Source organism: Mastigoproctus giganteus, unplaced genomic scaffold (assembly GCF_048544385.1).
Source record: "Mastigoproctus giganteus isolate SK-2022 unplaced genomic scaffold, ASM4854438v1 scaffold_16, whole genome shotgun sequence".
NCBI classification, from domain to species: Eukaryota; Metazoa; Arthropoda; class Arachnida; order Uropygi; family Thelyphonidae; genus Mastigoproctus; species Mastigoproctus giganteus.
Window position 1 is genome coordinate 2,099,915 of NW_028328293.1, and position 12,934 is coordinate 2,112,848.

General features: G+C 36.2%; 1 protein-coding gene across 3 annotated transcripts in view; it reads right to left on the reverse strand.

Moving 5' to 3' along the window:
• Positions 1-12,934, reverse strand: part of LOC150074891 (acetyl-coenzyme A transporter 1) — a 191,689-nt gene that overhangs the window by 61,531 nt on the left and 117,224 nt on the right. For all 3 annotated transcript variants that reach the window (XM_090389420.1, XM_090389421.1, XM_090389419.1), the window contains exon 5: positions 6,208-6,392. In XM_090389420.1, coding sequence (XP_090245546.1) covers positions 6,208-6,392 — 185 coding nt within the window. The remainder of the gene's footprint in view (positions 1-6,207; positions 6,393-12,934) is intronic.

The following is a 12,934-nucleotide window of genomic DNA, read 5'->3' on the forward strand; positions in this document are numbered from 1 at the left end:
TGATGAGTCCTGTTGTTTAAAAATATTGCACTGCAACTGAATATATTGAAGCAAACATACAACCAATTTTTAGCTAATTTTTCCATTTAGAAATATTGTAGTAGGACGTACAGTAGATAAGAGTATATACAGTATTTTCACTTTTTCCAGTTTCCAAAATGAAATTTGTATTTTTTTTCTTTTTGAACACTACTTTTTCATAACTCATTTTGGGGAACATAATCCTACCCATGGTATGAAGAGGTGCATTATATCAAGGTTGTACTGTGTGTGTGTGTGTGTGTGCGTGCGTGTGTGTGTGTGTGTGTGTGTGTGTGTGTGTGTGTGTGTGTGTGTGTGTACATATACGTATGTATATATATATTTTATTTTATTTATTTATTGTACTAAGCAGTCTCTGCCAACCTTTGGTGGCCCTGCAGTAAATTTACAGTATTGATACTTATTTTGAACAGAGACCGCAAAGAATGAGGTACAATATCTTACGAAGAGTATCATACAGAGATAAAATATACAAAGATTTAAGTGTAATAGTGTATCCAAATTAAGGTTCGGCTCGTTATATATCCAGAATATATCTTAAATGTACTCAAAAACTCAAAACTCTGACTCAGGTCACTAAAATACTAATGTCTACAAAATTAAGTGTCTACAGAATTAAGCTCCAGCTGCAAAACACAAAAAACTTGTTTTTTGTTTTACAAGTTTTTGAAGCTCCAGCGAACGCTAAGTTTTTATTTTAGCCATTTTATTGACTTAATTGTTATATTAAATTATTTTCTATAAGTAGCTTATAGACCTAGTCAAGCTCCTTGGATTATTTTGAATTTAGATAGCGCAATTTTTAAGTTAATTAGTACTTAGCATCCGTAGATTTAACGTTTGTAACTTGCCGCCATTGTTATATGATACAACATATATTCTGAATTAGATAGCGTAAGGTTTAAGGTAAAACTAGATAGCGAAACACATAGCACGGTATTAGAAATCGGTTAGCTTAGTATAGTATAGTATTATCAATAAATCAGTAAAATTTATTAACCTTGTTAAACTTCATTATCAATTAAATTGTACTTTTTTAACTAAATACATATAATGACTTAGATTTTACAAACGTAACATTATTAATTAATACATATAACTTGATAGGAGATACGGAAGTTATATAATGAAACTCAGAGATAATATTCGATACTGAAAAAAATATATATATATAGTGTTATAACTGCACTGGGATATAAGTTTAGGGTTATAATTTTGTATTGAAATTGAATCAGAATCATGACTCAGACCACAGCAGCAAAGCAAAAGACTCAAGCTAATGGGAGTGCTGTGGCTCAGGGGACAACTGAGGGGGGGGCAGTTGTCCTCTGAATCATAGCCTTTTCAAATGAACTGCTTGTTTGATGTTTGTGGGGCCATCAGGTATGGGACGTGATATTGTCAAGGGGAATGTCTTTGTGGGTGCACGATGTAAGGAGTGTGAGGAAATCAGGCAACAACTCAGCATTGTTATGGGCCTATATGAGAGCTTGAAGGACAGGGTGGATGCCCTCAAATTATCTAAACTGAGAGGCCCATCAAGCTCTCAGCTGCCCACATCAATGGCCAAGCTTGCACTTGAACATCACACAATACAGCAGAAACCCCAAAGGTAGAATGCGCTGGTCCCACAGGAATTAGTAGTTGTCGGTGACTCTATTGTCAGGAAAACGGGGAACATATTGTGCAAAAAGGATAAGTGGAACAGGACCAGGGTATGTCTGCCAGGGGCAAAGGTTGATAACATTGTAGAGCAGATATCATCTTTTAAGGGCACAAAAGGTGATATTGTTGTACACGTGGGCACTAATGATATTAAGAGTAGGAGACCAGCGGAATTACTTAACAAGTACAGGTCAAAAGTGATATTGTTGTACAAGTTGGCACTAATAATATTAAGAGTAGGAGACCAGCAGAATTACTTAACAAGTACAGGTCAAAAGTGATATTGTTGTACACGTTGGCACTAATAATATTAAGAGTAGGAGACCAGCAGAATTACTTAACAAGTACAGGTCAAAAGTGATATTGTTGTACACGTTGGCACTAATGATATTAAGAGTAGGAGATCAGCAGAATTACTTAACAAGTACAGGTCACTGCTGAAAAAAAGCCGTGGATTAGGGTTGAATTTGAAAGTGTCTGCAATTCTGCCCAGACACGATAGGAGGTAGTATATGATGAGAGCCTTATCAATCAATTTGGGCTAGAGAGAATGTGCAAGGCTCAAGGGGTAGAATTTTTCTCAGCCTGGACTGTGCTTGTTAACAGGAGAGACTGCTTCTACAGGGATCAGATACACTTAAAAAGAAAGGGTGCAAGAATATTAGCTGATGCTACGAGATAGTGTTAGGTGGTCGGAAAACTGCTAGCTTGGGGGGATACACGGACTAATAGATTAACAGTAGCTGCTGGGAGAGGTGAAAGTGATTCTTGCACTGCTTCTACTGGAATGAGCAGCAGCCTGGAAACCAAGATTCAGGGGATTTCAGAGACTGCTGAGAGTCATTGCGGTACAAGGAAACACATGGGCTGTGTTAGGGTAGCTAAGAATAGGAACAGGTGCATGTATACTTGGTGTGTACAGCAATGCTAAGAGTCTGGTAAATAAATTTGGTGTTGGTTAAAACATCAAAAGCAGATATTGTTGGGATATCAGAGACATGGTGTCACACAGATATATAAGGAATGCAGAAATGGAATTTGGGGAGTACAATGTGTACAGAAAGGATATACAGGACAGGACAGGAAGGGAGGAGGAAGGAGGGGTTATGCTGTTAGTTAAGAAACAAAAAATCTAAGGAAGTGCATCCAATTTATGGTTGACAATGCAACAGTGAATCTGTTTGGTGTGACATAAGCACTGGGAAAGGAAAAATGAGAGAAGGTGTGTGTGTTATAGGCCTAATGAATCTGATGAGTATAATGAGCAATTGTGCATTGAAATAGAGGGTTCCAGTAAATTAGAGTGTCTTATAATGGGGGATTTTAATTTCCCGGATATAGACTGTAATTTGTGGGTTGGACACTCACACACACTAGCAAGGCTTTTGTGGATTTAGTGGATGATTGTTTTCTACAGCAGCATGTTCGGGAGGCAACTAGAGGTAGTAATATTCTTTATCTGATTATCAGTAATGATTTTTCATGCATCAAGAATCTGAAGATAAAGGAACCACTAGGTGGCAGTGATCACAGTGTGCTGAAGTCGGATTTACTCAAAGAAGTAACTACCATCAGGGGTAAAGGGAAGGGTTTCTGCTTTCGTAAAGGCGACTACGGAGGTCTGAGACAGTATTTAAATTCTATACGGTGGGGACCAACTGATGATGTTACCAACAGCAAATTCAAAATGGGAAGAATTCAAAGAATTAATCTTGGAAGCTACTAGGCTTTACATACCAACTAAGAAATATTGTTCAAGGTTTAGGCCTAAATGGATGTCAGCTGAACTAATGAGACGTGGCAGAGAAGAAAAATGCATGGGATACATATAAATTAATGGGTGACACAGAAGCCTATGATAGATATAAGCTAGTCTGTAACAAAGTCACAAAGGAGGTTAGGCAGGCAAAGGCAGATTACAAGAAATCTTTGGCAAAGGATGCAAAGAAAAACAGCAAAGAGTTCTTTACTTATGTAAACTCTAGCAGGAAGGGGTAGAATCAGATTGGTCCACTGGATATCGATGGTTCAACTGCTGATGATCCTGCTCAGGTAGCTAACAAACTAAGTGAGTATTTTGCATCTACATTCACACATGAGGAGTTATTCAGGGAGGGGAATGCCAGAGGTTAATTAAACTCTGGCAGTAAGCTAGATGATTTTGTAAGAACTGAAAAATTGTTGAAGATAAACATAAGAAAGGCACCTAGGGTAGATGGGATCTATCCAGTTATATTAAAGGAGGCAGCAAAGGAAGTAAGCAAACTCTTAGCCATAATTATGAGAGCTTCTTTGGACTCAGGGGAGGTACCCATGAACTGGAGATGTACAAATGTGACCCCAATTCAAAGAGGAGGATCAAAGGGTGACACAAGTAATTATAGACCTGTTAGTTTAACTTATGTTCCAGGGAAATTAATGTAGGCACTGATTAAAGAAGCACTGCAGGATCATGTAGAGAAGACTTCGGTTATACCTCGGACATAGCATGGTTTTGTTAAGGGGATGTCTTGTCTGATCGATTTAATTGGATACTATGTGGAATAACTGGATGCAGGGAATAACTTTGATATCATATATTTGGATCTTAAAAAGGTTTGATACTATTGCACATGGAAGACTGCTATACAAATTGGAGCAGTGGAGGCAAATTGCTGTTATGAATAAAGGGATGTTGAGTGGGAGAAGAAAGAGAGTGGTAATCAATGGTCACTGCTCTTCGTGGACTAATGTTATTAGTGGAATTCCTCAGGATTCAGTGTTGGGTCTATTGTTGTTTTCTGTATTTATTAATGATACTGATCATGGTATATCAAGCTTAATGTCCCGGTTTGAAGATGATACGAAGGTTGGCAGGGTTGTTAATGACACTAATGACAGTATGCTGCAGCAACAGGATCTAGAAAAGTTGAGCAGATGGGTTGAGAGGTGGCAACTGAAGTTCAACAATGACAAATGTAAAGTACTGCATATGGGAAGCAGCAACCCCAGAGTAATGTATCAACTTTGTGATACTACACTGACAGTGCTAGAGAATGAAAAGGACCTGGGGGTAACTGTGCAAGCAGATATGAAGTTTTCTGAGCAGTGCAGATGGTCTGCAAGAGTAGCTCATGGTGTCTTGTCAATGATATACAGGAATTTTTCTAGCAGGGATAAGGAGATGATTATCCCCTTGTATAAGGCAATGGTCAGGCCACACTTTGAGTACTGTATACAGGTCTAGAGGCCTCATTTTAGGAAGGATGTAGAGTTGCTGGAGCGAGTGCAGAGAAGGGCAACAAGATTAGTGAATGGAACAAAATGGTTGCTCTTATGAAGAAAGGCTTAAGTTTTGCAAATTATAGTGTCTGGAGACTAGGTACCTGCGAGGTGATCTGATTGAGGTGTATAAAGCCTTGAATGGTTTGAGCAGGTTCAATGGTGATGGGATTCTTTCTCTTGCTCAGATTACAAACCTGAGGGGGCATAGATTCAAACTGAGGAAAGACAGTTGTAGGATAGATGTGCGGGAGTTTGCCTTTGGCCAGCATGTGGTTGATTGCTGGAACAAAGTTCCATCTGTTGTTGTAGAGAAGTTGATAGCTTAAATAGATTCAAGGCAGAACTAGACAAACATTTGGAGTGAGTGGATGGGTGAAATTAGAAGATTTGTTTGTTTTTATTTTTTGGCTAATGCTACATAAGCTTGATTTCTTGCATCATGTGCCAATGCTAATCTCTCTCTCTCTCTCTCTCATTCAGAAACCAAACTTCATTGTGCCCTGTGGGGATATTACTGTAAAGATGATAATCACAAGTCCTAATCAGCATAAATACCCACAACAACAAAGAAAAAAATACTTCAATGAATAGTGAAGTAAAAATACTTCATTGGCTTGGGATTGGTCAGCCATAATCCTGACTAATCCAACAACGTTGTCAATAGCAACTCACTCACTCACTCACCCACCCATCCATCCATCCAATAAAGCTGAAATCTTAGTTGCACTTGTTCAATTTTTTTTCCGTGTCTTGAATTACATAAGTATTAAATAATCCAAGCATTTTAATTATGTGATATGATATTAACTTACAGATAATGTTTGGTCATAATTAAAATTATATTTGAACAGTTCAATTAAATGCATTCATGCAGTGAAGTGTTTTATTCAAGTAATTTTATACCTCCATATACTTGTCCTTTTCAGGCTATTCAAGATATTTTTAATGCTGTTAAAAAAATAGCAATATTATCTCTCTGTCTGTCTCTCTCTCTCTCTCATTTTTATATTAACCCAACTTGGTTGTGTTATGTTAATGGGCAATAATATTAATTATATTAATATAATTAATACACACACACACACACACACACACTACTTTTTTGTAGTGTGTGTGTGTATTAATTGTGTGCATATTAAACACACACTACAAAAAAGTAGTGTGTGTGTGTGTGTGTGTGTGTGTGTGTGTGTTAATTAACATATTTTGTGACTAACAATATTCTGCTGCTCTTACCTGTAAGGATAAGCTTTAAGAAAAACTGATAATGGTTGTGGACCAGAGGTATAGCGACTGATTACTAATGGTAACAGTATCTGTAGTGGTACCATAGGAACAGCTAGTAGTGCCAGGTGTTCTCTATGAACTCCAGCTTCTATCAATTTAAGGCCTGTTGCTGCATCTGTTGCTGAGAATCCAATCTAAAAAACAATATTAAGACCAAAATATATTTTTATAGGCAATAAAATATTAGAAAAATTGATATTTATGCAATTAATTTATAGTAAAGGGTTGATCGTATGGTATGTCATGAGCTGTATGGAAATTAATTTGGTATTTTTCAATTTGAGCTTTATATTTTTGAAAGATTGGTCTATATGAAAATGTCGCTGACAATTCTGCAAAGGTTTCTCCTAACACGTTTGCAATTTTTTTCTGGTTTAGTTATGTCATGACTTTTCCAGCATATTATCGACATAGGGGCTGTTGAATATTTTCCTGAAATTTGTCTAACCTTATTCCAGATGGTTCTAGTGTCTGTATTTCTATTAATTTTTTAGGTAAAAAGATATCCAGGACTCTTTCTGACATTTCTGCCATATATAATTGGCCTTTTCTCTGGCTTTCTTATATTTTACGAGACTGGTAGTGGTGGGTAACTTTCTGAATTGTTTCCAAGCACTATTTTTTTTTTTAATTACTCTACCTCATTGCATTATTCATTAGTTAGTACCTTGTTTGTGGTACTAACTGGGTGCCTTTGGCATTGCAAAATCTGCTGCAGAGATTATTTGGTTTGTGACGTAAGCAATATCACTATTAATATCAGAATATATTACAGTTTGCTCATCTAAAGAAGCAACACATTGGTATTTTTCCAAGTTTTCCTTGCGAAATTTCAATTTTTTTCCTTATAGTTTGTGGTATGTCATTTGTTAATAGGCGACAAACAACTGGGTAATGATTACTGTTACAGAGATCATTTTAACTGACCAGTCAAGAATAGCAAAAAGAGCTGGGGGAACAGAAGGTGAGATCAATTGCAAAAATAGTCCCTGTAAGCAAACTCATAAACACAGGTGTGGGCACCTGTGTTTAAGAGTGTTAAGAAGCTGTCTAGAAGTCTTTCATTTAATTGTCTTTTGTGTAGGTAGAGAGATCCCCAGAGGTGATGATGCCCATTGAAGTCCCCCAACAAATAGAACAGCGAGGGTACAATGCATGGATGATTGGATGGAGAACAGCGTGAAACTATTGTAAAAGTAATTCCAATCATGCTTCAAAGGGTGTATGCAGCTGAAAATACTTGAGCAAGTAATGATGAGCAAGTATGCCACAGAAAGGAATATAATCACTGAAGGGACAGTAATTGAAAAGGTGGATTCATATACTTATTTGGGACAAGTGACTAGCTGTAACAATCATAAATAAATGGCTGGAAGTCAAGAGAAGAATAAATTTCAGATGGATAGCATTCAGAAAATATAGTCACATACTGAGGAGCAATATCTTAATTTGTCTGAAACATAAAATAATGAACCAATATATACTCACCACCATGACATATGGAAGTGAAACTTGGGCACTCACCAAAAGAATGGAAGAGAAGCAGAAAAGTACACAGTGAAGAATGGACGAATTATATTAGGAATTAGACTGTTGGATAAGAAGAGAAACACATGGATTAGGCAGTAAACACAAGTAAAGGACATTCTTATCAAAACTAAAGAACTGAAATGGACTTGGACATAACACATAGCTCAAAGACATGATGACAGATGGACTAAGAAAATAACAGGCTGGTACCCAAGAGGAGCTAAAAGAAAACCTGGAAGACAACAACAGAGATGGACAGATGAAATTCAAGAGATCATGGGTAGTAAATGGATGGCCATTGCACAAAACAGAAGGAACTGGAAAGTTGCTGGAAAGGCTTCATCCTTTTTTCCCTTATAGTTTGTGGTATTTCATTTGTTAACAGGTGACAAACAACTGGGTAATGATTACTGTTACAGGGATCATTTTAACGGACCAGTCAAGAAAATAGCTGATGATGATCCATATCATCTGTTGCATAAAGTTCCAGGATTGCTTCATCTTGCTCGTTTTTATCAATTTTCAAGAACTGCAGGCAGTATAATAATGAGTGTGTTATTTGCCTGGTCAACTTCTGGTTTCATTTGAGAAACTTCTGGTTCATTTGTCTGCACCCAGTCCGCTACTAAGATGTTGGGGGGGACTGAGATGTCAGTTTGAGTTCCAATTTGCTTTTGTTTTCTGTATTGCCATTGCTGCTGCATACTTTCTCATTGTTAGGTTAAAGGTATCTGCATTTTAGCTTCTTGGTATGTGATCTTATGTTCAATTTTATATTTCTGAATTTGCTTCTCTCTTTTCCATATATTGCATTCTCTGGATAAATAAGGCTGTTCTCCTTTGCAGTTTGGGCATTGTGGAGATAGTGTTGTTGTTCCTATTTGGTTTTTAGGAGCATTAGCAACTAAGGCCATATTGCTCCGGGGATATGTGGTGGTCATTCCTGACCTTTCCACATCCTCCGTATTTGGTGGTCACGGGGTCGAACCCGGTCTAATCAAGAAGCGCGTGCTACGCACTGCTGCTCCTGCTCACCTGGCTACGGAGGCACCCTGGAGATAGTGTACTGCATACATTATTAGAGTGTTCTTTTGAGCTACAAGTTATTCCTTTGCATACTCTTCGGGAATGGTCATACTTTTGACATTTTAAGCATTTTATTAGATTGGAGATGTATAGCTTTACCTAGCACTTCAGGTACCTGCTTTCAGTGATGTTGATAGAGTCAGAGTGTTAAAGGTAAATATAGTGTAGACTGGAGTTAGTTTTCCATCCTTTTTTTTAATTGGGATTCTTTTGGCTTGTATGACATTTTGGTTTTGTAATTCTTGTACAATTTTTTTTCAGCACTGCTTAGGTGGTCTCATTCCACAATGATCCCTTTTGATATATTTAAAGTGGCATGTGGAATGATTTTAATGGGAATCTCACCAAAAACTGTGCTTTTCAGAAGTAGCTATGAATGTGAATGAGTTATCATTTCTATAAATAGGTTACCTGGATTCCAAACAGTGAACCATTTGGGTGGGGGAGGAACTGCTATATGTTCTATACACCTTTGTATGACAAAGGGAGAAAGTTCATGAACAGGCTGATCTGTTAAAGAGTGGAAAGATGGTTTATTTCATATCTTTTTTTCGTCTCTTAGCAGTAGATAGATTATGTTCATCTTGCTGCCAATGCCATTCAGTTTGGTCATCTACAGATCCAGGCAAAACCTGGTCTGTCAAATACATTGTTGCTCCTTTTCACCCTGAAAGGATTACATTTTTCCCTTTAAGGTTTCCAACTCTGCCACGGGAAAGGCAGGAGCAGTGCCACCTAATGACCAAGCAGCTGGAGAAGTTACTAGTCTAATAAAAAAAAACGAAATAAAAGAAGGTAGCTTTACTTCCTTTATATCAGTAATAATTTTTTTACTATATATATATATATAGTATGTATGATTAAAAGCATGTTTCGGATGTTTTGCATTACTCGAGAAGGAAAAAGTCAGATCAACACTCAAATTCTGTGTGCATGTTGGGTCTCTGAGGAAAACTTTTAGTCTCCAATTTTAATTCCATAGCCCCATAGTCTCCCCCTCCCACACACACACACACACACACACACACACACACACACACACACACACACACACACACACACACTGATAAAAATTCTAAACACCAACTCTGATCTGGTTCAGGACTTATTTCTAATAGTCTTAGGGAGCTTGCACCAAATTTAAAATTCATATCAAGAGATTAATCCATATCCTCCCCCCACTCCACATCCATCCACATGGTTTATGAAATCCTACCTCCCAGCTGCCTATCACATGAACATCATGTGGTGAGGTTTCAGGAAATACTCTTTATTACAGTATAGAAGTTTTTAATTCCCATTATGTGATAAATGAATCACCCAGACAACTGACATGTAGTGCAATGTTTATTATTATTATTAATCACACAGTGCAAGGAAGCCTGAGGCTTATGTTGCACCAGCCAAGAGAGAGAGAGAGAGAGAGAGAGAGATCACCAAGAAAGAGAATATCCACCTCAGGACCCTGGGTGTGCCAAGCCCATACTCACCAGATGTGAGCCCCTGGGGGTTTAAATCACCTAACTTATTTCAGCCAACAATGCTATATGGACTCTAAATAAAATATTTTCATACTGTTAGTAGATACTTTTTAAAAAACAACTATCTGTGAATCCTGTAGCTGTGTAGATAGAAATAAGTATTTCTCACTGCTCTTTCTTTCCTTTACTTTATTTCTTTTTTTGATTATTTAGCACCACTATATGTTTTATGAAAATTAAATATACTCATAACTGTAAAAATTTCTTTCTATAAAAATCTAAATGCACAACTCTTAAAGATATGAATTTTTTTTATCAATTTTTCTTCTGGGCTGGTCAACAGCATCAAATAGTCATTTTAAAATAAAATGTCATGTTCATAACTGCAATAATTATTAAAATTACACTCTCCAAATAATTCTTTAAAAATATTCATCTGTTAGTCTCTCTCTCTCTCTCTCTCTCTCTCTCTCAAAAAAAAAACATCTGCAGTAATATAATACTATTAAAAAATGAACTAAAGTATAGATGCCCAATATATTAACCACTAGCCACATATGGCCAATTGCCCAATGCATTGTGACTAATGCACGGATAAATAAAAATAAAAACTTCAAATTATATTTTCGACTAGTAAAGAGAAAAATAGCAAAAATATGTACATACATCAGTGTTTGTACCTTCTGTCTTCTTTCTGTATAATGCATACCTGTGCAACATGATATTTGGAGGAGGGGGAGAAGCAGTGTGTGTGATGTAAAAGCATGCATAAGCAGTGATAAGCAAGTTCTGTCAAGTTTTGCTACTACCTGTCCATCTATATTGCTTTTGCATATATTCTATGTTAATTTAAATGCCATGGGTATGTATTTTATTTGTTGTTAATTATTTATTGTTTTATTTTTAAAAGGATTTTGTGAAGTAAGTATTAAATTATTATTTTTTATCTTCAATTTCTAGACATAAATAGTTTTGTAACTCAGAAACAGGAACATGCTGCTTCTGCTAAGCTAACTAGTAACACAGAAGCCAGTACTTCAACAGGAGAAAAGAAAAAAAGAAATTGGAAAAATGTTAATTGTAAGTTCTACGATGAATGGCAGTTACAGTTTGCTGTCATAGAAGTAAATGAAAAAATTGTGTGTGTGTGTGTGTGTGTGTGTAATAAAAGTTTTAATGACAACAAAGTGGACAATTTTAAAAAATATTTTCACAATAGCACAATGAATTTGATAGGAAGTTTCATTTTGGCAATCGTAACAGAGTAGATGAAATTACTCATCTAAAGTCAAAGTTTAATCAATAGCAGATTTTTTTTTAAATTTTTTAACATCATCAGAGCTTAACGTTAGCTAGTTACAAAACGGCATAGATGCTAGCACGAAGAAAAGAAAGCCATTTTCAGACAGAGAACTAGTAAAAGAAATTATCTGCTCTGCAACAGAAATTTTAATCAGAAATTATGAATTGAAGACAAAAGAAGACATTATGCAAAAAGTACAAAATCTGCAATTGAGTCACGAGGCAATTTCTCATAGAATACAAGATTTGGCACAAAACATTAAAGGCCAACTGTTTGAACATTTGAAAAAATGCATGTCATTTTCTGTAGCAACGGACGAATCATGTGATATTAAAGACTGAACAGCTAATTTTCTGGGTTTGTCTTGTTTCAAAAGACTTGCACATCCATGAAGAAATGTTGGCAATTCATAGCCTAAGAGACTGGACTTGTGGCATCGATATTTTTAGTGCTTTCAAAGTGTTGCTACAGAGTATGAATTAGACATGACAAAGTTAGTTTCTGTCACAACAGGCGGTGCTCCAGCGATGATGGGACAAAATTCTGGATTTGTTGGACTTTTGAAATAATATCTGCTGCAACCTCAAGTAAATATTTATGCTCAGAAGGCTGGAACAGACTCTTTGTAAAGTGTTATGGAGATAGTAATTAAAATCAGCAATTATATTCATGGTAATTCTATGAACCATCATCCATTTGTAGAGTTGTTGAAAGAAGTAGATAACAATGATTTTAACAATTTGTGTTTTTTGCAAATGTGCACTGGTTGACTTGCGGAAAGGTTTTGCAATGCTTCACTGTCTTGTTAACTCCAATCGGAGATTTCCTTGCCGCAAAAGAAATACTAATTAAATATTCTATAATCAAAGATAAAAAATGGCAATGTGACTTGCATTTTCTCACTCACATTACATTACATATGAACAAACAATCTAAATTAACAGGGAAAGGACAAGTTAATTTGAGATCTGGCTAGTTATGCACGGGAGTTTATATGTAAACTAAAACTTTATATATTGCACTGAGAAATCAAGACTGTCCACACTTTCCAAATATGATTCAGTATGCAGGAAATTCTGAATTGAATGTACAGTGTTATATTACTTGGAGGGAGAATTTGCAAACAAAATTTGAAGAAATCTTTTTGGATTTCGAAAAATTTAGACCTGCGTTTCGGTTTATGAAAAAACATCTTCAATTTGACATTAATAATTCTCAGTTATTCAAATGATCGTAAGTGTACTTTCTTTGGCCACATGTTGTTTTGAAAGAGACA